This window comes from Gobius niger (genome assembly GCF_951799975.1).
Source record: "Gobius niger genome assembly, chromosome: 16".
Taxonomy (NCBI): Eukaryota; Metazoa; Chordata; class Actinopteri; order Gobiiformes; family Gobiidae; genus Gobius; species Gobius niger.
This window is the reverse complement of record NC_136867.1, coordinates 16742575-16764319: the sequence shown is the minus strand read 5'-3', so window position 1 is coordinate 16764319 and position 21745 is coordinate 16742575. Positions and strand designations below refer to the sequence as shown.

At 43.5% G+C, this 21745-nt stretch overlaps 1 protein-coding gene across 10 annotated transcripts in view; it reads right to left on the bottom strand.

The window, feature by feature from the left end:
- fgfr3 (fibroblast growth factor receptor 3) overlaps nucleotides 1-21393 on the bottom strand; it is a 72255-nt gene extending 50862 nt beyond the window's left edge. For all 10 annotated transcript variants that reach the window (XM_079573645.1, XM_079573647.1, XM_079573650.1 and 7 more), the window contains exons 1-2: nucleotides 20977-21393; nucleotides 15142-15348 (exon numbers count right to left, since the gene is read on the bottom strand). In XM_079573645.1, coding sequence (XP_079429771.1) covers nucleotides 15142-15286 — 145 coding nt within the window. In that variant the 5' untranslated portion in view covers nucleotides 15287-15348; nucleotides 20977-21393. The remainder of the gene's footprint in view (nucleotides 1-15141; nucleotides 15349-20976) is intronic.
- Between the last annotated feature and the right edge of the window lie 352 nt (nucleotides 21394-21745).

Sequence of the window (21745 nt, the reverse complement as noted above, 5' to 3'; positions counted from 1 at the left end):
CTTCACACAGAGTCCAGCTGTTGTGTGACCAGCTGTGGAGAACAATACAGATGAAGACGGCAACACGGTGTCACTCGTGAGAAATGTGTATGGATAATTATGTTGTCTCAGTGTATTCGTGTGCACGAGAAACAGGCTGTTTTGAGCTTGATCACGGGACAAATGTTTAGGCTTAGAAACTTTCTTTAAGGTGCCCCAGCATGAGCGCCCTCTGCAAGCAGTAGGGGAAACGAAACATCATACAACAGTGGAAACATGTTTAGGCTTTCAGGTAACAGCAGCCTAGCAAATCAATGGCACCATGAAGAACACACTTTGTGATGGAGGACTGTGGTTTTCCCGAATACAATCAAATCTACAGTATATTCAGAATATATTGGGTACTTGGAAGCACTTTGCCGACAAAAGAAACAACCAAAGTGTACGAGAATTCTCAAAACTGCGTGAACGAATCAACTCCATCGACCATTAACGTGAAACACACCGCTCTTCAACATCATTGAGATCGGCCTTCCACACAATGCCTCTGATTCTTTTAACAGCAGCGTTTAAAGTCTGCTCTGAGGGACCGTGGCAGGTGGGTACGCAGTCATTCATCTTCCAAATCAGATAACATGACAGTTTATTGGCCGGCGTTAACTCAAAACCCCAGCCACAATCTACACATGGATCTATGGGAAAGTCTGCAACAAAACTGAACTTGTGTGAACTTTTGAGGGTGTGTATCCAAATCCCTTTAGCAGAGGTGCAGAGAGACTAAATAACAACCCTAAACGCGTATTGCAGTTTTGTGCTTTGGCCAAATCCAAAGTGATCCTGACAAAGCAGACAGTCCCATCCTCCTGGTGCCATCTCACTGTGGTCTCAGCTTTGAGACTTCTCCTGCTGTTCATCCGGTACAATATGTGGGAGTCCAGATGGAGAGAAATGTGCAATATAAGCTGTTACATACAACTCCTAAATGTGCTTTAATTTGGTGAATTTCTGCATTTGAAACCCCCCTACAACATATCTATCCTGTTAAGTAACAAAATGCAAATTACGTATATTGCACCAAGTATAAAGAGCTTAAACTTTACCTCTAAATGGGCCGCTCGAAAGATGTGATTTACTGACCAATGAGGTAAAATATTGGATAAACAAAATATGTACCAAATTAATGCTTAAGTAGCCTGTATGTAGCTTGGATGGCTATAAATCTCCTGCCCCCGGCTGGCCTGCCCCCCTCTGGGCTCAATATCATAACAAACAGCCCTTCAGAATAATATAAGTCCTTCTTTGAGACCCTACTCTGTCCGCTCCATCTTTTCTGTGCGTCTCAAGTGGTTTATTTATCCTCTCCAAACTTGTGCAGGGGCCCGGCTTGCTGTAGCGGCGTTGGGTTGAAAAGGGCTCTTTATGTGGCTAGCTTGTCCACTCCTGGCTCTCTCGCTCGCTCTCTCACACTCACACACACACACACAGTCGTGCAGGCGGCTGGCCGTGGTGAAGGAGTCTGTACACGGGACAGGAAGGGCTCCAGACCAGACCAAAGGGAGCTAACAGATCAAGTCGCAATACGGAGAGATTAGAGAACACTTAAGATCACTTTAGCTTACAGTAAGGTACAGTAGAGTCTGGGAATTATTGTAAGCCCTACATAGTAAAGCCCATGTTTAGGCAAGGCAAGAACAAGAATGTATTAACAGTCGGCTACATAAAATCATGTTTAAAGATTAAAGATTTGAAGATAAAATTATCAAAATGTAAAAAATCATATTGGATTGGTGCTTTAAAGAAGCAGCTGATTCTCCACTAGGTACTACTGACATACTGGTTTAAAGTCTGGAGAAGGATTAGACCCAGCTGCACCAGAAAGATAAAAGATGTTGTAATATGCAGCACAAGGTTTCCAAAAGGGACATGCAACTCTACTTCTAGTATTGTGAGTGATTTGTGAGTTTTTTTTATCTGGATTTCATCACCATGTCGTCCCCCTCACCGTACTTTGCATAAGGTACAGTCCACACAGGTTCAAACAGGCCTCAATGGATCATAAACTGAAGTCGATTACAACGACCTGCCCTGCTTTCACTTTTTGTCTACTTATTTTGGAGCTTAACAAGTCCTTTTATTGAGTCTGGTCGGAACACATACCTTTTTAAAGCATATCTCCCCAAACTGCTTGTGAAAGTGATGGATTCCAGATGGGGCTGGGAGACATTTATCTTTATCAAGCTGCCCCCGTTCCCTCCTACGAACTTTACAAAGCTAATAATACAACAAGACTGTGTTTCCAACGTCGGCAGAAAGGCCAAGAGAAGGAAGGGGGGGTTATCCAGCGACAAATGGTCTTTTTTATTGGCGATAATTAGTTGTTTGCTTCTCCTACTGAAAAGACTGGAGTCGTTCTTTTTCTTTTTGAACGGGGCACAGAAAATACTTTCCACATTTCTGGGATCCTTCAGTGGCAGAGGCTGTGAGGCTAAGGAGCATATATACAGTAGTGAGGCGGGTATACCCCAGGCTTACGCTGCTTTAAAGTCTTTGGGCAGTTGTTTGTATATAAATAATGATCATTCAGCATGGTATCAAGTTGCTTGTGAAGAGATTTCAGTGAGTGAGTAAAAGTCATACAAAAAAAGTGTGTAGAAACGCACACCTTTTTATGCCAGGTCTAAAATTTGCAGGGAACAACAATAGATAGCTCAACAGAAAAATATACAGAGCAAGCTGTTCTATTTATACCTGGCTGTAGAACAATGCAGCAGATACTGGTCAACTGATTTAGCTTTACAGTGAAGAAGAAGAAGAAGAAGAAGAAGAAGAAGAAGAAGAAGAAGAAGAAGAAGAAGAAGAAGAAGAAGAAGAAGAAGAAGAAGAAGAAGAAGAAGAAGAAGAAGAAGAAGAAGAAGAAGAAGAAGAAGAAGAAGAAGGGAATGAAGAAAAAGAAGTAGGAGGAGAAGAAGAAGAAGAAAAAGAAGAAGAAAAAGAAGAAGAAGAAGGAGAAGAAGAGGGAGGAGAGAAAATCTGTATAAACCACTTTAGAGTGAAAATGTTATGTCTGATAATAGACTACTTTAAAAAAGAAAGTCTCTTTAATCAAGTTTATTTGATTACGGCTGGGCTTTGTACATCTACGCCAGAGGACTTTCTCTGACATCACACAAAGCTGTAGTTGGTTCAAAAGTCCAGCTGTCTCCCCTCCTTTACTCTCTGGTCAGACCAAATATAGTCGTCCAGGTCCGTGGTGCAGTCAATGGGATATTTTACACCTGCCTCTGCTCTGGATCAAACGGGGAAGTCTGAACTATAGGAGGCAGGTCCTTAGATCACTATTACGTAAAGACCATTGCAGTGCGCATGTGGGGTCCCTTTTTATCCATTCAAAATCAATTCTCATCAAGAAAATCAAACTCAAATCAAGGGAGGGAAGAGACATGCAAAAACTATTATCTTTAAACCACATCATGATAATCTTGCCCACAAGGAAGTGAATAGCGTAAAGAAAATAGGTGCATCTTTGACATTCTAGCAGCAACTGTTTACAAACTTAATCAATTCACCACAAGACAAAAAAAAAAAAAGAAAAAAGAAAAACCTGCAAAAGTTGTGCAGCATTAAGTATATTAGACACATCCTTTGGGCGGACAGCTTGGTAGTGAGCCTGATAACCTCCACCGCTGCCGTCTGCTTGTTGCATGATGCCAACACATTCTCCCACTTCCTCGGCTGCAAAACCAGGACTAGCTGCCAAAACCGCCTGGCACCGACTCAGGACCCCCCCAGACGCCCCGGCATCACATGACCTTCAGAAATTACCCTGCACGGAATACTTCCCCTAAAATTAATTCTATATAGAGCTAGAATCTGTTTTAGAGGATAGAATTATGTGGAAAAAAACCATGCATGGTATTCCTTGACAAATTGTTAAACAGAAACATCATAGTATTTGAAGCATACATATAAAAACAAGTACTGACTATACGGTAGAACTCACTGACCACATTGTAAGCCCATGCATCAGCACGGTATCACCTTCAAACAGGATCCTCCTATAATCCCCTCCCCCAAAACACATTTCTTTCTGTCCATTTCACCGCTATAGCTATTGTAAGTCCAGCTTCTTTGGGGTTTTTCTGGCACTGTGTGGAGAAAACCCACCCTAATCTCTCTTTAATATGGTTTGGCCGGATGTGAATACCTCCGGACAATGGCTCTAATCTGGGCCAGCCTGACAACCTCACACCGTTGAGAGGGACGCTGCTGCCAGGAGGAGAGGGGAGGAAGAAAAAAAAAAAAAATAGAGGGATGTCCCGGCATAGATCAAGGAACGAGGCAGAAAAAGCAGTGCTTGGGCGGGCTTCCTCAGCTTGTTGCCACTATTCTACTCCTGGACTCTATACAAAACCCCCTCCAAAAACAAGTTTAAGATAGACGTTACCTCCAAAACAGCCCGCCCCGGCCTGTGCCAGCCCTTTGCCCCTGTCCCAAATGACACCCCTGCCCCTACCAACTGCTGTCTGTCCCACTAATGAGCAGCGGAAACCAGCGCACATCCTCCCCAAAAACACACTAAACCTGTCTCACAATGAGTAATAACAACTAATGCGTTGGATTTAAAGCATTAATCACACACTTTTTATTTGTGTGCCCGTTATTGGACCAGGATAGCCCCACTGGGATTACTCTTGTTCAGGGGAGTCCTGGCCCGAGAGGGAACACTCATGTACATGTTTTAGCTGTGAAATTCATCATACTTAAGTTGACAAAACCCATCTTTGTTAGCTGTGTTGTTGTGTTAATAAATATACAGTGTGTAGAAGCAGTGCAGTCAGCGCCAGGCCTGTGCCCACTTTCCAAATAACACCCCGACCCACCAACTGCTGTCTGTCCCGCTAACGAGCATCGGAAGCTACTGTACGTCCAGAGCGGCGTTTTGGCACCAGTGAATCGTCCCGGGCCCTTTCATGCTCGCACACGGTCGCCCCACACCCCGGCGCTGGTTGGGCTGGGTCCATCCTTGGTTAATTGTCATTCCGAAGACGAACTGGCCTACTTTCAATTCAGCAGACAAGTGTGAGGACTAAGGAGCTCGGCGGGCCACAAAAGCCAGGATGTTCACGGAGTGTGTGCGAGGGGCGCCCCTCTACAAAATAATCACTCTTCCCCTCGGCCGAGAGCGAACCAATCCGATTACGAGATGCCTTTTTTTTCTCTTTTTTTTTAAGCTCACTGTGGACAGACCAGCTTCCGCGGGATGGGCGAGAGAGTCTGGGTGGATGTGGATGTGGATGTGAATTGGCCAACAGAACCACACCTTGGTAAGCTATGGATGTGATTTCTGATTTTGAGTTGTGTGAATGGCTTTTTTTCATACTTCGTCAAAATTCAATGTAGAAAAAGAAAAAACCAAGGGGGGGGGTCTTAATAATAAACACTCTCATCTGAGGTTGTTTCCTGTATTTTGCCGATACATGAATGAATGTAAAAGTCATCGTTTTCAATGCCTTTTGGTGCCTCTAAACGTCATCCGTGTGACGGACATTGGCCCATTCGCTGCCTAAAGTCCGCAGTTGTTGGGATAGCGAACCCTGGCAGGAACACACAGCAAAGGAAGATGAAAGAAGGAATTAATGGAACAGTTCATTGGCCCTCTTCAAAGCCAGAATGCTTGGGGCTTCGTCAGCACTTTCAGTGGCCAAAGAATTCTGCTGAACTAGGAAGTGATGAGAGACAAAAAACAACTTCAGTGATCAATGAAGTATGCTAGGACTACAAAGCCAGTTTTTGAAAGGCGCCACATGACTGGATAGTGATAATAAGATACATTTTCCTCATCTATATACTCTTATTTCCAAAAAGGGCCCGAGGCGTCGCAAAGTTAGAAGGCCAGAAACAGCTGACAAGTGGTGCACTGCCCAAAGAAAGGCCTCATTGAAACGTTAAACTTTGATCCCTGTGACCTGAGCAGCGACTTTACCCGTGACCCTTTCAGTGTGGCCGGTGTACCCCCTCCCGGTCGCGATGACATACCCCCAAAATAATGTCCAGCCCTGCTCCATGTGCTGCAATGAGTGGGGGCTGACAGAGACATCAATGTCAGCTTCGCGCATAAGGCTAGTGTTCGGCTTATTGATCTATTTTAAAGGTGGTATCAAAAGTTGCTGTAGCTTTAGTGATTGCGTGAGGTGTAGGTGTGGTGGGCGTGGCTAATCAGCGGGATGCTTAAGCGTTTACAGCTCTGTTTATTGCGGTGGGACTGCGTGGGTTTGTGGATTGACCCCTCCACGTGCTGCTCCAGTGTAAGGTCTATACAGTCTGCAGTAAAACCATGTGCTTCTGATCGTCCTGCGCTCCCACACTCACTTCCTGGCTGCTTCCTGTCCCGCTACTGGACGTACCCCCCCCCCCCTGACTGCAGCAAAAATGAAATAGAATGAAAAATGTATGTAAAGCTATGGTGAAAGCTGTCTACTAACTACCCGCTTGATCCATACAACCTTGGCTAACGTTAATCCTGCCTCTAATCTCATCCATTTTGATAGTTCTCCATTGTCATAGGCCTCATTACACGTGTTTATATTTATCCAGCGCACTTTTGCCCATTGTAATTTTGCTGCCACTGGTTTCAGGGCTGCCCGTTTGAAGCCTACAGTGACTAATCCCGTCTGTGGTCTGGGTCTTTCCCCGACACAGAGCCAAAAAACCTGCTTTATGCCTCTGAACTTCAGATGTATTTGGTGGGAGCCAGTAATAGGCATGCCATACCCATTCATATTGTAGAAATTATTAATAAGCTGTTAAATGGGTCTGGAGTCCTTCAGTTAAATGGACAGGCTGTGCTATTGAGTAGAACATTGAGGGGACGTCAATATTATGGAGAACGAACCCATCCACCACCAATGTTAAATGTTATTAATATGCTATATCTAAACACCATACAGTTATTTCTATTCCATTATAGAAACTAGCAATGACAAAGTAATTCTCTTTTCATACACTGTCACTATGCTGCTGCAAGAATCACATTGAGATATCTTAAAGGTGCACTATGCAACTTTTTATGCGAAAAAAAAAGTTGATATTTGTGCGTATTTTAACTTGTAGTGAACCCAATACCTGTATGAGTGGTCATTGTGCCGCCTTTACTTTCCATCATAGTGGTCTCTAGGATGCTCCGGGATCAATTGTTTGGATGGTTTTTGCTATCACCAGAAAACCCAGAAAACAATTGATCCTTGAGCGTCTCAGCATGGCGCCTTTACTGTGATGGAAAGTAAAGGCGCCATGCTGACCACTCATACAGCCACTGAGTCACTGTAATATCAACTTTTTTTCTTTAAAAGTTGAATAGTGCACCTTTAAAAAACATATAAATGTGGATTTGGCTGTAATAACACATTCAATTGCCGACTATGTCCCTATAGGGCTACCATAGCTGCATACATTAGCTTGCAGATGCCTAAATCTGGAATATATTCCCAAACTATCAAGGCACATCTCATATATTATTTCTTCCTATCAGTGGTCTTTACATAAGTGACATCATGGTCCGTTTCTCCACAGTCTTATGAGAGCAGGACGGGAGCAGGAAAGCCCGTAATCCCCTCATCCCCGCGTTTCCCTGCTGCAAGACACGGCACTCACACACCAGAGAGAGGGGCTCTGTTAGGGAGCAACAACTGGACTGTGCAGTTGTCCACAGACATCTATAGCAGACATCTATACCAGCCCAGGGTGCGCACAGCCTCACCCCACTCTCCCCCATCCCAACTTGAGGGGCCTGTAATGTAACTAAAACTAATGTAAACTCGCCCCAAAATGAAACATCTGCTTCCATTTTCGCTTCAATATCTCACTCCGAATGTGTACAAAGCCACTGTTTGACTAAATTAACAGACGTCAGTGTAAACATCAGTTACTATGGGGATGTTCATAGAAGGAAATCAAGGACAGTGGTAGAAAAAAAGGAAAGATATTGTAAAAAAAGATGTTGCTGTAACCATGAAAAGGTTCTCAGGCATCATTAACTTTATGTTATTGGGGCTTTCCTGCAGTTTCATTGTGGAAGCAACATATGTTAGCTGTAGTGGACAGGATGAATTAGAATATTTAAATATTGTGCTTTTGTAAAGATGCCCTTACCATTTATGTTCAATCTTTTGGGACTTGTCTGATCATCTTTGCTCTGAAATTGTGAAAAAACTGCATGTATAATTGCACTTGCTACTACACTATCGTCTTAATGTACTGCTAGCACAAACTCTTTTGAACTAGCACACAAAAACGATTGAGAAACACGTACAAGACTAGGACACAGTGTGAAAACTGAATAACAAAGCACTTGATCTGCTGATAGACCAACATGAATATATATTTCTTGAAGCTTTTATCTAAATAATAGGACTTTCACTCATTGAAGTACAGTCAAACAAAGAACTTTAAAACCTCGAGAGATTTTCCCCCCGCGAGAAATATACACAACCACTGCTTCTGCTAAATGTTCGTCTCTGCAATGACACAGTGAAGATAAACCACTAAAAACTGCAGCCCAAAACGAAAGGAAAGTTGTCCCATGTGGAAAAAATGCTGCAAATTACAAGACACACCACATTCAGAAAAATACTTAAATGTGGGTCTTGCTTTTTTTTTTTTTTTCTAGGCAGAAAACACAAAGTTGGAGTGACCTCAAGTGTCAGAAAGTCTGTCTCGTCTTTCCAGGCAGCTTCCATTACGGCGCGCAGACATTACTGAGTTTATTATTTTAACTCTTTTGGCAGAATAACTGAGCGGAGGGGACAGAGGAGCAGGAGCGAGGGGGTAAGATGTGTCAGCTGCACTGGGGGAGGTGCGTGGAGGCGCAAACACAAGTTTTTCAGTCAAGGCAAAACAACTATTAAGCAGTTTGGAAAGCAGATATATACGTATAAACACTGTATGTAAATGCCCATGATTATACAATTTTATACTGGAATTTTAAGAGCTTGCACGGTACAATTTGGGCGCACCATGCAATGTTTTTATACTGGTAAAATGCATCATAATTAAGCAGTGGCTTTGAATTCGTGGCTCCATTTTACTTGCTAATGCTTTCTCGTACCACTCAACAACTCTCATAACTGGGTAAGATGTGGTATGAAATGATATTCGTAAAATTCAGTAGCAGAAATAAAACAAAACTAGAAATCAAGGACGATAATACAAAAAACAAGCTTTCACTTTCAGCTAGCTGCATGATAACACGTTGATGCCGTCATGAGGAACACACTTTGAGTGGAGAACTGCTCAGAACGAATCCAGTGATGGATTATGGGCTTTAAAAAGTTAAGTCAAGTCCTTTATAATGCAATAAAACCCAGGAAATTCAAATCCGAGCACTTCACCAGTAGAAGAAACCAAAGGCCACATAAATGGTCACATTATATAGCGCTTTTCTACCAACACCGGGCACATAACGCGCTTGACAGCAAGGAACAGCTCACTCATTCACACTCTCATTCATTTGTCAGTACTCAGACACTGGAGGCAAGGTGGGTGAAGTGTCTTGCCCAAGGACACAGCGACAGTGTGCACCTGCGGGATAAAGGCACAACCAAACTGAAGAAGAGGATTAATCTATCGACTGAATGAAGCAAAATTCTGCTCCAGGTATGTTGTTGTGGACGAGGAAACATCATTATAACATTATTAAAAGCTCATAAAAGTTGTCTCTGCATAATGTCTCCTTTAATGAAAAAGACCCTATATTTGCTTGTTCTCCGTCCATGTAACGACTGCATTATCAGAATCCAGGCAATGCCAGGTGTGGACTGAATGACTTTTTGCAGGACACTTGATCAGATCCGGGGGTTCTAAATGGTACAATTGTGCACCCTGTCCCAAGAGCGGAGGGTCCCAGAGGAGCAGAGGGGGCTGGTTGTCTCCTCTTTGTGTGCATTTGAACCATTTAAAGCTCGGTGCTGCACAACTTGCCATCTGTCTGCCTCTGCCACATGTTTGGACAGGCAGAGGACATCGTTTATTGGCATTGACGCCGCCTCATCCATCATAAGAATCCAATCACAAACTACACAATTAACCCGCGGTGCTCGTAAATTCTCTGATATAATTAGGAATGCTTACTCAGGAGAAGAATGCAAAACCGGTATGCTGGGAGGTTGAAAAGAGGTGAAGACAAATGTGAATTAATCCATCGTTGCTTTTGGCTTTGAATGAATAAAGAAGTTGTTTTTATGATGACAATGTCGTGGGACTCAAAAGGTAATGGTTAAATTAATATGTAACAAGCTCCAATGATGGCTCTATTCTTCATTTATCTGAGAATTCCATATATGGTTTATTAATCGTTCTCCTTGTAATCTTTTCATTGTTCCCCTAAGGTAAACATTGGTAAACATTTGTTCCCTTGGTGAAATAATTTGCCCCCATAATCTAGCGCACACGATCTGTAACAGTGTAACTTTCATTAAACCACTATTGTTCAATCGCTCTGGAGCAGAAAAAATGTTTTGTCAAGATTTGCACCCTCAACCCGTCCCCCGCCCCCTTCGCCCATAAAGCCACGGCCCGTTTGGATACAACAGGCCTCTTTGTTCCATCCATGTCTGCCTTATCTTCTAAGTATCTCAACAATTTCCTCAAGGGGAGCGTCGTAATTAAAAACCAGCCATATGTCAACGCGGCTGTCAAGGAAAGGAGCGCCAAGCCAGAGGTAGAGGCAGGTACAGGTGTGTGTGTGTGTGTGTGTGCGTGTGTGTGTGCCTCGGGACGTCCCAAACAGATATAGTGCACAATCAAAGAGCTCCATGAGTGACTGACAATTGGAAATTAGCCAGACAGATGATGAAAGGAGATGAGGTCTAAGTTTAGAAAAGCTGGAGGTACATGTCTGTGTGCGCTGTGAGGAAGGAGAAAGAAAATAGACTTGAGGGGGAATATCCATTTATAGAAAAGGTGGTGATGTTAGATGTCGGGGGTTGCTGTGTTCATAGAAGTTGCATGGAGTGGATTTTGAAGCGAGTTTCAAAGAGCACATCACAATGTGCCACAAGGGATCAATTTCAGTGTGACGATCCATATGATTCAGCTTATATACACGGACATTTAACTTCTTTATCTTACTATCTACATTACAGGCCTGCATCAAGGGAAACCGAAACCAGTTTTAGATGATTCCGTAAAAAAGGAAGTGTTTTATAAATGCTGATTATGCTAATTATAAAGTGCTATCAAAGTGTTTTATTTGCAGGTGCTTAATTCTGTCATATCGTCTAATCATTATATTAACCAAATCCGTCAGCGGTGACTTTTAGTGTAGCCTGCGCTGATCCCTTGTTAAGCAGACACTGATCTGTATTTCATGTTTACTTCCCTTCTCAAACGTGTCTTAAGTGGCTGCGGATTAAGTCCCTGATGTTCCGAACACAGAGCGGCCATTGTTTCACAAATGGTCTCTCTACACAGCTTATTTGGCTCGGCCGCCTCCTGTTCCTGCCAGAGATGATGTCTGATAAAGCGGCCATGGGGGGAATGAAGACTGTTGGGCACAAGTGTAGCAATTTTGCAAAAATGTAAAAAAACAAACCAAAAAAAAGCACGCGGCTGCATGGGAAAAGCCCACAATCTCATTTACATAAGAAGATGATTAAAGAGCGGCGATATCGAGAGCTTGGTGGAAAATTGCCGAGGCTTCATTACACTTTGGAAAATAGACTTCTCAAAGTGGCACATTGAGAGGTGCGCACGGCCACGTGGGTAATAGCCGTTTAACTCAACAGCCTCTCGACAACAGGGCAAAACACGGAAGGTATGATTATGACAATTCTTTTCAATAAATGTCATGTTTTGTTCAGTGTAGCCTTTTGCAGCCAGAGTTATAAATAGATAAAAAGAAAGAAAACATACCTGCAGCAGTGGAAAATATTCTGTATAAGAAATGCATTGGAATTTTTCTGCTTATTAGGGTTGGATACCTTTCAATTTTTCCCGGTATAAGGTACACTGCTCTTGGTTCTAGGCCATTAATCATTCACTTCCCACACCCAGTGATGGTATGCTCCTATCATTTTCACTGCCATCTAACAATAGCCCAAGCTGTAATTACCAAAAAACTGCCTGCCTCGCACTTTCGCTCTTCAAAAACAAAGCCAAAGCAGGATGGTCCTAACATCAGCGGGAGGCAGTGTGTGGGTGGGTCAGTAAATAAAGAGCAGAAGAAGACAAACACACAGGCTGTCGTCCCATGTCACGGCGGGCGTCACTCTGGCTTTTGGAAATGCCACGAGCGTCTGGAGAAATAAACAGCGGCGTGCTTTGGAATAACATTACAGGGGCGTCTATGGAAATAAGGCATTAAAGCCACACTGTCTGTGCAAATATACCCATATACCATAAGAGGCCTCTACAGTGTGCGATTTGACTATATGTCCAATGCAATGTGGCACTACACCCAACCCAGATTTCCAAATTGAGTGGCTATTTTGCTCGTGAACTTTGAAGGACACTTGCATCTGTCCTAAGCCTTGGTGGAGTCTGACCCTGCCGCTCACACACACACACACATTAATCCTGCCTCACATAAACACTATATAGACAGTGCCGACCTGGTGATGGAGCGGAGATGACCCAAGGCTGAGGGGAAAGAAGCCATCTGCCCGAGGTGACAGTCACTTTAGTCCTACTGTGAGCCCATCTGCGGTCGGAGGAGACACGGCTCGGACTGGGGCAACGGAGGTCAGAGAGGAGACTGCTAGCTTCATGTATGTGTCCTATTACGGGACTGATTTTTAAGAACAAGCATGTACAGTACACAGACTCTCCTGTCTATCTAAAAGTGAGGCCAGAGATGAATAAAGAATTGGTGATATGAAGCCTCCAGCATTCATGGTTTGTTTGCTTCCCAGCTGTGCTGCGACCCACCTCCACCCCATCTCCGCCTCTTCCATCTACGGCACTCCCTACTGCATCCTACTCAAGGCCTCTCATGCCACCGCCAGTGTCCAGGCTCCGGGGAAGACATCTCCAACTCTGACCTGCCCATCCATTCTAAATTTAATTTATATATCTAGTGCCAGGGTCTGATCGCCAAAAATATGCCTACTGTATGTCAATAAACCTTTCTAATGTTTGCTTATGTCTGTTTGAGTTTATTTAGGTTGAAACAACAAGAAGAGACAGCAAGAAAGTAGAACTATTCAAATACAATCTCAAGTGCATGTGACTCATTATCCACTTCTGGTAAAGACTGACTGTGTCCTGCCGCCTACCCAGCATGTCACCGCTATCCATCCACTCATTCTGCCTTAAACAAACAGCTCCAGTCCTCAGTGCAAGTTATCACCTGACCATCACCCAGCACCTCTTCAATTAATCACGCACATTCAAAAACATTAGTGACTGGGAACACTATCCGGTCATGTAGCGCAGCTCAGCCTGATCTCTCACCACCTAAGGGGCTTTTTAAACACACATTTGGCTCCGAGATGAAGTCTGGTTTGATCGGCCGTGATGGCTCCCAGCGGAGAAGGCAATCAGGCGGGCAGGATCACAACACGCCTATTGTAACATGCGCAGGAAGGGAAGGGAGAGAGGGGGTGCAGGAACGGGGAGGGGAGTTTAAAAGCAGGTAAAAAAGCTAAAGGATCGCCCGTAGAGGGACTTTGAGGTGATTCAGCGCGGACAATCAACGTCAAAGTTACTTCAAGGACGCTTAAGTGTTGAAAGCTTGATGATCAGAGACAGCTCGCAAATGAAGTGCTTCGGTTATGAATTTTAATCGGTGATATTTGTCATGTTCAATTAATGCACAACTTGAGGATAGGCAATTCCCTTACCATTTCTGACTGCTGCGTAAAGCTTGAGCGATTCTCATGAAGAACAAAAAGTAAAGAATAGTGTGCGCGGCGGCCATTCTCAAAGTCTGCAGTGACAAAAAAGGGGTAAATAGGTAACTGATCTAAATATAGATGTACAAATAAAGCAATAAATAGTAGTAGTTTGTATTTGAATAACGATGATTGACACTTTGATTGCCATGAGAAGTGTGGAGTTTTAAATGCCACTTTGGACAGAATTTGACTTCATTTTATCTTCGCAAATGCCTTGACTCAGTCTCCCACATTTGTCTGCCAACACTTTCCAATAATAACTATCTGTCAAAACAGCAGTATATTTCTTTGAATAGACTCGACTCCCACGACGGAGAAGTTTTAAAGTGTAATTTAAGTGTCAAATTGTCTAAAAAGCATCGTCTCTGGATCGCACAATGGAGCTGCCACGTTCTCTCTACAAACTAAGTATTTTCCGGGGGCTCGAGTGTGCAAACGTTGTCGGAATATCACTTAATAGTACAAACTAAATTGTTTCTTGAAGGTTAGAAAACGAGAGAAGGGTTGCTGGGAAATGTCAGGCATGCGGCAAACACGGACAGCGCTTAGTCAGAATTGATCTGTGAAGGTTTTCGGAACAAAGGGGAACTCAAACAAGCTCAAACAAACCAAAACGATCCAATTATGTTGTGCTCAAAACAATCTGAACTTCGACTAGGCAAAATAAGAGGCGCGACATCTCAGGAAATACAGCGCATTTGTGTAGGGGCTGATGGTTGGGTGGGTGATAACTTGTTTGTGTGTGTGGCATAAACACTCTATATAGGGTCTCCACCACTAACCGTTAACCTCTTAACCCCCGCCAGAACCAAGCACATTTTCTCCAGTTTGGCTTTACCCAAATCTGCTCAACAACGTGACAAAAAACCCAACAAAAACATGAAAAAATCGTGGCAACAATGCAACAGAAAAGATCAGTGGTCTATATATAGCCTGCGGGCTGAGCTTCACTTTAGTGTTGCTGACGAAGCCAGTTCATTGAGAGGCAAAACGTTCTACATTTCAACTACAGACTACAGAAGATGACACAAGAACCTCCATTGAAAATCAGTTTTGTAGAGGCATTAGGAATTACACTGTGGCTCTGAGAAGCTTTCGGATTTGGGTAAAGCCGATCTGGAGAAAATGCGCTCTGTTAAGGTGGGGGTTAAGAGGTGAAGCTAAAATAACCCAAAAGGACAATGGAAAATTCATGTAAAAATAATGCAATAAGTCAAGCAGTGCAAAAAAACAAACAATATATCAATCGCTGGTAGTTGCCATGGAGACGTACCTGTGGGCGGGGTCGTGGGCAGCCGGGCCGCGGTGGCGCAGAGAGGCAGCAGGACGCAGCAGAGCCAGAGGAGGCGCCGCAGAGTTGTCATTCCTCCAGACGACGAGGCGCGGCGCGGAGCAGCGAGGCCCAACTCAGAGCACATCCTTTGGGCTCATTCTGTCCCCAGCCCCCTGCCCCCAGCGCCAGGAGAACTCCCCAGGGCTCCTGTGGAGAGCAGAGGAAGGACCATGTTGTCAGTTTTTATTCCAACCTGTGCTACGCCTTTGATACATAAAACAGTAGAACACGCTCCACTTGTTGTGAACCTGCCGCACATTTCGACCTGGCATTCCACTGAGATCTGCAGGATTACAGCGGAAATCCCACTTTACAGGCTTTCTCCAAAACTTTCCCCCTTTTTTTACTTCTTGTTAAGACATCAACAACAATATTTGCGATTCACTTTTTAAAGCAGCTTTTCACACAAAAACGCTAAGCCCCGGAATCCAATTAACTGCACCGCCGATGGACCGGAGCAATACCCAGTGCAAACAGCGAGCGAGGGCCTGCCGCTCCTTTTGCATGACCGTTATGAGCCTCTTGTGCATGGTTTAGCATCAGATTGACACCCCATTGGCTAATCTCGCCGAAGCACTAGGAATGCACAAGTCTATGTTCGGAATCAGAAAGTAAAGAAGGCGTTTGGTGCGTTGTTGATTTAGGGAAAGAATGCGCCTGAGTGAAGAGCCCAGGGAAAATGATCCACCTCCCACCGACAAACTCTTTGTACACAAAACACAAGCAAAACTTTCTTCAAATATGGATAATTGGTTCACCCAAATCGAGATCTTGAGCTATAGCTTATGGTCGATATCACTTAGATTGATGATTTGCCAATATTGTACATTATTCATGACAAAAATTGGGATTTGCTGAATCAATAAACAGCAGTAAAGGTCTTTTCTCACAAATGTCTGCTTTCACAATACACTGAAGGACAAAACAAATGTTACTCCACTACAAGAACAATCAAGCATACAGGAGGGCGTTTTAACATGTGTTTTTTAACCTCTACTTCTACCCATATAACCAACAAGAGCCTATATAAATGCTCGCTTGCTATCAATACCTCAAATATTTGCTCAATCGCTGTGTTTTACGTGCCTCTCCCCATCTCCTGCAGGGTTCACTGTGTCCTGTATAGGGCTGTGGTTATGCACATTTATGAATCTCTGTATGGGACGTCCCGCCTGCTGCAACACACTACAATATGGAGAGGGCAATGGGAGCAGCACACAGGCTGCTTTGTACACTGTTGGTCCGGGGGAAAGCGTGTTGTCTTAAGTTTTAAGGGTGTTTTTCTTTCCCCTTGAGGCGCAAGCGACCCGCTCCCAGCTCAGCACAAAATCAGGTCTGTGTTTGGAAATTATATATCTAAAAAAAAAAAACGGTCCTTTGTGTGGAAACAGCAGATAGAAAATACCTTGCAATGCTTTTCAGTTAAAGTGACCTGTTTCATTCCTAACTTTCGTAATACATTCTCTAATGCTGCAAGTCTTCACAGAGATGAGTTTTAATCGATAATAAGGCTTTATAATTTAATGCACAGGTCCTTTTCCCACTAATGTCAGCTTTTACATATACTGAAGGGCAAAACTAATCACAAAATACAGGTGTAAGGCCTCTGAGTGACTTTATTTAGTCTAGTGGTAACAAAAAGTACTTCAGCATCTGCACTATTACCAATACTTCATGAGACGTTTATTGCAATCCACCTGTATTTCACAACAACGTCGTAAAATCTAAGCTCAATTGCTTCACAAAGCAACCCTTTGTGTCAGATTGAACAAGGACATGGGATTTCGCAGTTTTCGCTTAGTTGTGTAAAGCTTTACCTCATTTCACAATTACATTTACAGCTGTATTATTTGGCACATGAGCAATAACAGATTCACAGTGCGTGAGCCAAAAAGCAATCATGTAAGTTATCTGCTGTCCTTTAATTCTTTGTAATTACGGCTAATCAACTTTGAACAAAAAGAAAAACTTGGAAAGTCACAGAGCTGTTTGAAACTTCTATCTGATGGTCACTAATTAGACAGTAATGGCACAAAACTGCAGCGAGTAGAGAATCGGTGAATCAAAGCAAACTACCCAAACAAAAACACATCATTAAAAGTAAAAATATATGTAAATCCAGGGCTACAACATAAAAGGAGTGAGAATAAACTGTTAAACTGAACTGACAAAGCCTCCTGAATGAGAGGTCCAGACGACTATGAAGATTGAAGTAAATATGTGCTTACTACTACTACTGCTTCAGTACATTTTACTACTACCTGGGCTATTGCTACAACTGCCACCAAATATTATCTACCCCTTCGTTGCCTATAAGTATCAGCAAACACGGGGCTCTTTGATGCCAGTGTCACTGAACCTACAAAGCTCAGTGGATGATGAGCTTGTATCATTGCTCTGAGTTCAAAGTGCTTTGTTGCCACTATTTTTGAAAGCATAACGGGGGAAACCCAAGCTTTGATTTTGAATAATACATGAGCAGGAGTATCTGTGGTGGCTGGAAGGCAAAGACGCTTTAAATACCAGTTCAGATCCCCATCATCATTGTCACGACGAGGGAGTCACGCCTCAGCGCTGTGTCACTGCTGCTCAATAATTCACCAATCAACAGAAAGACGGCAAAGCTGGCCAGTTCAAAGGTTTAGTTTTCCTTTGACTAAACAACAAGTTCAATATTCACTGTAATTCTCCATTGTGAGATGAATAAATCATACTTAAATGTTCTAAATAACTGAGAAACATTACAATGAGGTGGAAGGCAACTGTAAATTCCATGGCGATAACTATGGTAACTGTAAAAATGCAGATTTCCAGTCTTACTTTATTACTAATTTCTCTGTAATTCTTGGCCCAATTCACATGAAACAAAAATGGCCACAAAGTTCAAAGTCCATTCTTCCAGCACATATGAACTATGGTCTAATTATTTCCTCATAAAGGCATCCAAAAGTGGAGACAACACTCAAAAACATGAGTATTGGTCAGTAGAAAGGGCTTTCAGAATGATGTGGCAGGTTTGTGAATTCAGTCGCTGTCAAATAATGATCCGTGAAAACATTTGGACCTTTTCTTTTTGGAGATTACTTTCAAAAACTGTTTCTCTCCCGTAGAGTTGTATTGGCACTTGCCCTCCGACTGAAATAGAATTCTACAACGCGAACGCAACCTATTAAAACATGCACTGAGCGGACCTATAAGACACAAATCTGCTCAATCAAAAGTTAAAGGAACTTCTACTGCATCTACTTTTTAGATGACATTGAATGTAAGGCTAGAGTGTTGTGAAGAACCGAAGAAATCTCTTGAAACAGATCCAAGGTCTCAGTCACGTTGCTATAGTGACAAAGATGTGACTGGACGATTTCTGTCGAGGTCAACGTAAGGAAAAGTGCCTTTAATTCCTCCCCTGTCTTCTATAAAACATCTGTCTGGTGTACACTGCAGGTTACGGTCTACTTATTTGTAATAAAGACACGGCATAAACATTTTTGAGAGACATTGTGATCAACACCTTGTTACAACCGGTACCTCTACCCACCACCCCTGCAATCGCACCTCTACTATGACTCATCCAGACCCACTCCAAGAGTATAAGCTTCATATTTTGTTGTATTGCGGCGTAAACTTCTTCAACAAATATTCTTCTAAAAACAACTTAATCACCCACTGAACAATCTCAGCCAAGCCTGCATCTCACCATGGTGCATTAACATGTTATTAAAGCGAACTCAAACGCACACATGATGAGAGCGGACGCGCTAAATGAAACAGACGCAGTGGGGAGGCTACTCTACTGCCACTCATAGCACGAGTCAATATGAACAGCACAGTACGACTTCTGTCAAATAAACCACTGTGTCAAGCCCTATAGCATCGTTCTGATTAGAATGGAGAGGCCACGGGAGAACCCTGTACACCTGCAGCTCATTCACCTTTAATACGCCAGCATTAGCAGGATTTGCAAGAATAAGAACCCAAAAAAAAACATCTTCAACAACAAAATGTGGTCTCCAGCCAATTTTGGAGAAGACAGAAGCTAATCAAACCGTCATTTGGCGCCGGGACGTGCGAATGCTTTTTGGCAGTGATTGGAATCACAGTAAACTGGTGATTTTGCAGGTCAATGGAGGCAGATTAATTTATTCATTTATTTATTTAGCCCAGCTGTGTAAATTGGGTTGCACACAATGGAAAACAGAGTATGCTCCTTTGCAATGACATAATTTGAGTGCAGCACACCAGAAGAACCGGAATTTCTGAACATTTTTCTACGCTTTAATGCTTTTCTAACTTTAATTTGGAACGTGCTGTTGAGAAAAAACGTTCACAAACTCACTCGCTATGATTTATTTGTACAGCTATACTTAAGTCGACTCTTCTAAATTCCTCCTTACAATGTTGCCATCTTCTTCTTCTTCTCCTCCTCCTACTCTAAGGTCTGCTATCATCTGCTCACTCCTCTCTGACGCCTCTGACAAGTAAAGGAGCCCAAAGCCGAGCTGAGTGGCCAGAAAGCCCCATCTGAAAGCTATTCAAGGGGTACAGAAGTAGAGAGATGAGTGATGCGCTGCGTAGGGGAGAGGAGAGGCGCGCGCTCCTGCCGTACACGTTCATTCAAAGAAACACTGAGGGAAAGCGTTGAGAGAAGGGAGAGAGAGAGGGAGAGAGAGAGTGTGTGACGCTTGTGGATGAACTTCAGAGATGATCACAGCGTGTTGGAGGCTGCGCGGAACGAGGGAAACGAGGCCCTGGCTGATGCGTAAATCCTTCGCATCTTCTCGCCGCTAACGGGATCGACGTCACCGATACACCGGGGGATGGCGTTATCAGTCTCGTCTTGTTTTCAGCCTGTTTACAATGACTGAGAAAGCTGAAAGATAATTTCAGCAAATAAATAAGTAAACAGAGAGAGAGGAAAAAAAAAAGAAGAATTCGAAGTTATTCATCTCGTGCATTAAACTGAAAACGAAGAGAGCTCTTTGACGCATGAATCTGACCAAATGTGACTAAAAGATGATTATTATTTTAAAAGCACTGTTTCTTAAGTTCAACTTCGTATGTTATTTGCTGTTCGTGTGAGCAATTTTATGACAGGACACTGCAGTAGAAGCTTTCCAAAAACAGGACAACCGCACAATTTTACGAAAGAAAACCGACTTTGATCCTAACATCAGCACCCACAGCTTTCCAGCACCGCACGCCACTCTCTCCAAAGCCAAGGAACCACTTTCACGGAACAAGTCTGCATTTAGACAGGGGTATGTTTTCAATTGGGCCCAAATTTAGATTTTATTCATTCAGTCAAGGCAGCGATTAGAAGAGAAGGTACACCAAGTCCCAATAACTTTAATCACACGAGTAATGGAGAAAACAACTTTTGCGCTCATTGGAGACGGTTCACATGATGTTAAATTAATCCTTTACTGCAAAAGGCGTCTGTAAAAAACAATAAAAATATCCTGGCGTGTGCGCACCGCGCGCTGCCCCTCAATCGCGCAGAAATGGCCCTTTACGCGCAGGACTATTTATGAGACACGGTTTACGCACAGATTGAAGAGACCGGAGGCGCCACCTGTGCGCTGCCACTGCCCTGGGTTGTCCTGTATAAGCGCTGCCACTGCCCAGGGTTGCACCACTGCGTCTCCGCGCGCGCGCTGCATGAGACACCAAACCTGTCTGACTCCCAGGCACGAGGAAGTGAAGGCAAGTTTTTCCTTCTGCTATAGTGATAAATTAAATAAATAAATGGAAGAATAGCAGATAGCAAGTACTTACTTAAAGTGCCCCACTTGGCGTGGCGTAAATCGCGGGACTTTCAATGGCCAAAAGCAAATAATCCACGTTTAACTGCGTAAAGCCACAGAACTGCTCCTATATCCTGAACTCCTCGGGTGACTTTTTGGCGTCAGTGTTAGAATAAGTCCTCCAATATCCAAATCTCCAAGTAACAACGAGTCCCGATCCGCGGTGGCTGTTCGCTCAAAAACCCCGAACTTCTCTTTCAACTATATCCCTGATTCTGACCGCTGACCCCCAGGCGTCCAGGCGTCCGGAACATTCACTTGGGTGGAATAGTGCGTGGACGCGGAGATGAGCATCCAGAGTGGACGCAGCGACGCATGGAGATGTCTATGTGTTGCCTGCACGAGCGGAGTGTGTCTCCACGGATCAGCCTCGCGCTCTGTGGCTCCGCTCCGCTGCTCAGAGTGAAGTATGAGCCACCGCTGTTCCAGGCTCAAGTCAACGGCGGAGACTTAGGACAGTTCCGGTGTGGGTCACCAAAATAAAAGTTAATTTGGAGAGGGACCTTGTGACGGAATGCAAGTGCAGAAACATGCTGGCTAACAGAAGAAAACACTAAACGGCAAACTAAGGTTTTAAATAGCGTGGTAGTTCAATATCAAACCAAAACCAAACGTAAATATCAGAAAGGAAAGCAGGCTCAGCACCATTTGCCTTTGACATTTGTCTGATTTCGCTGCCCTCGTTTTCACATTAAAAGTCTATAGCTATCCAAGTATGTTTCAATGATATTATCGGTTAA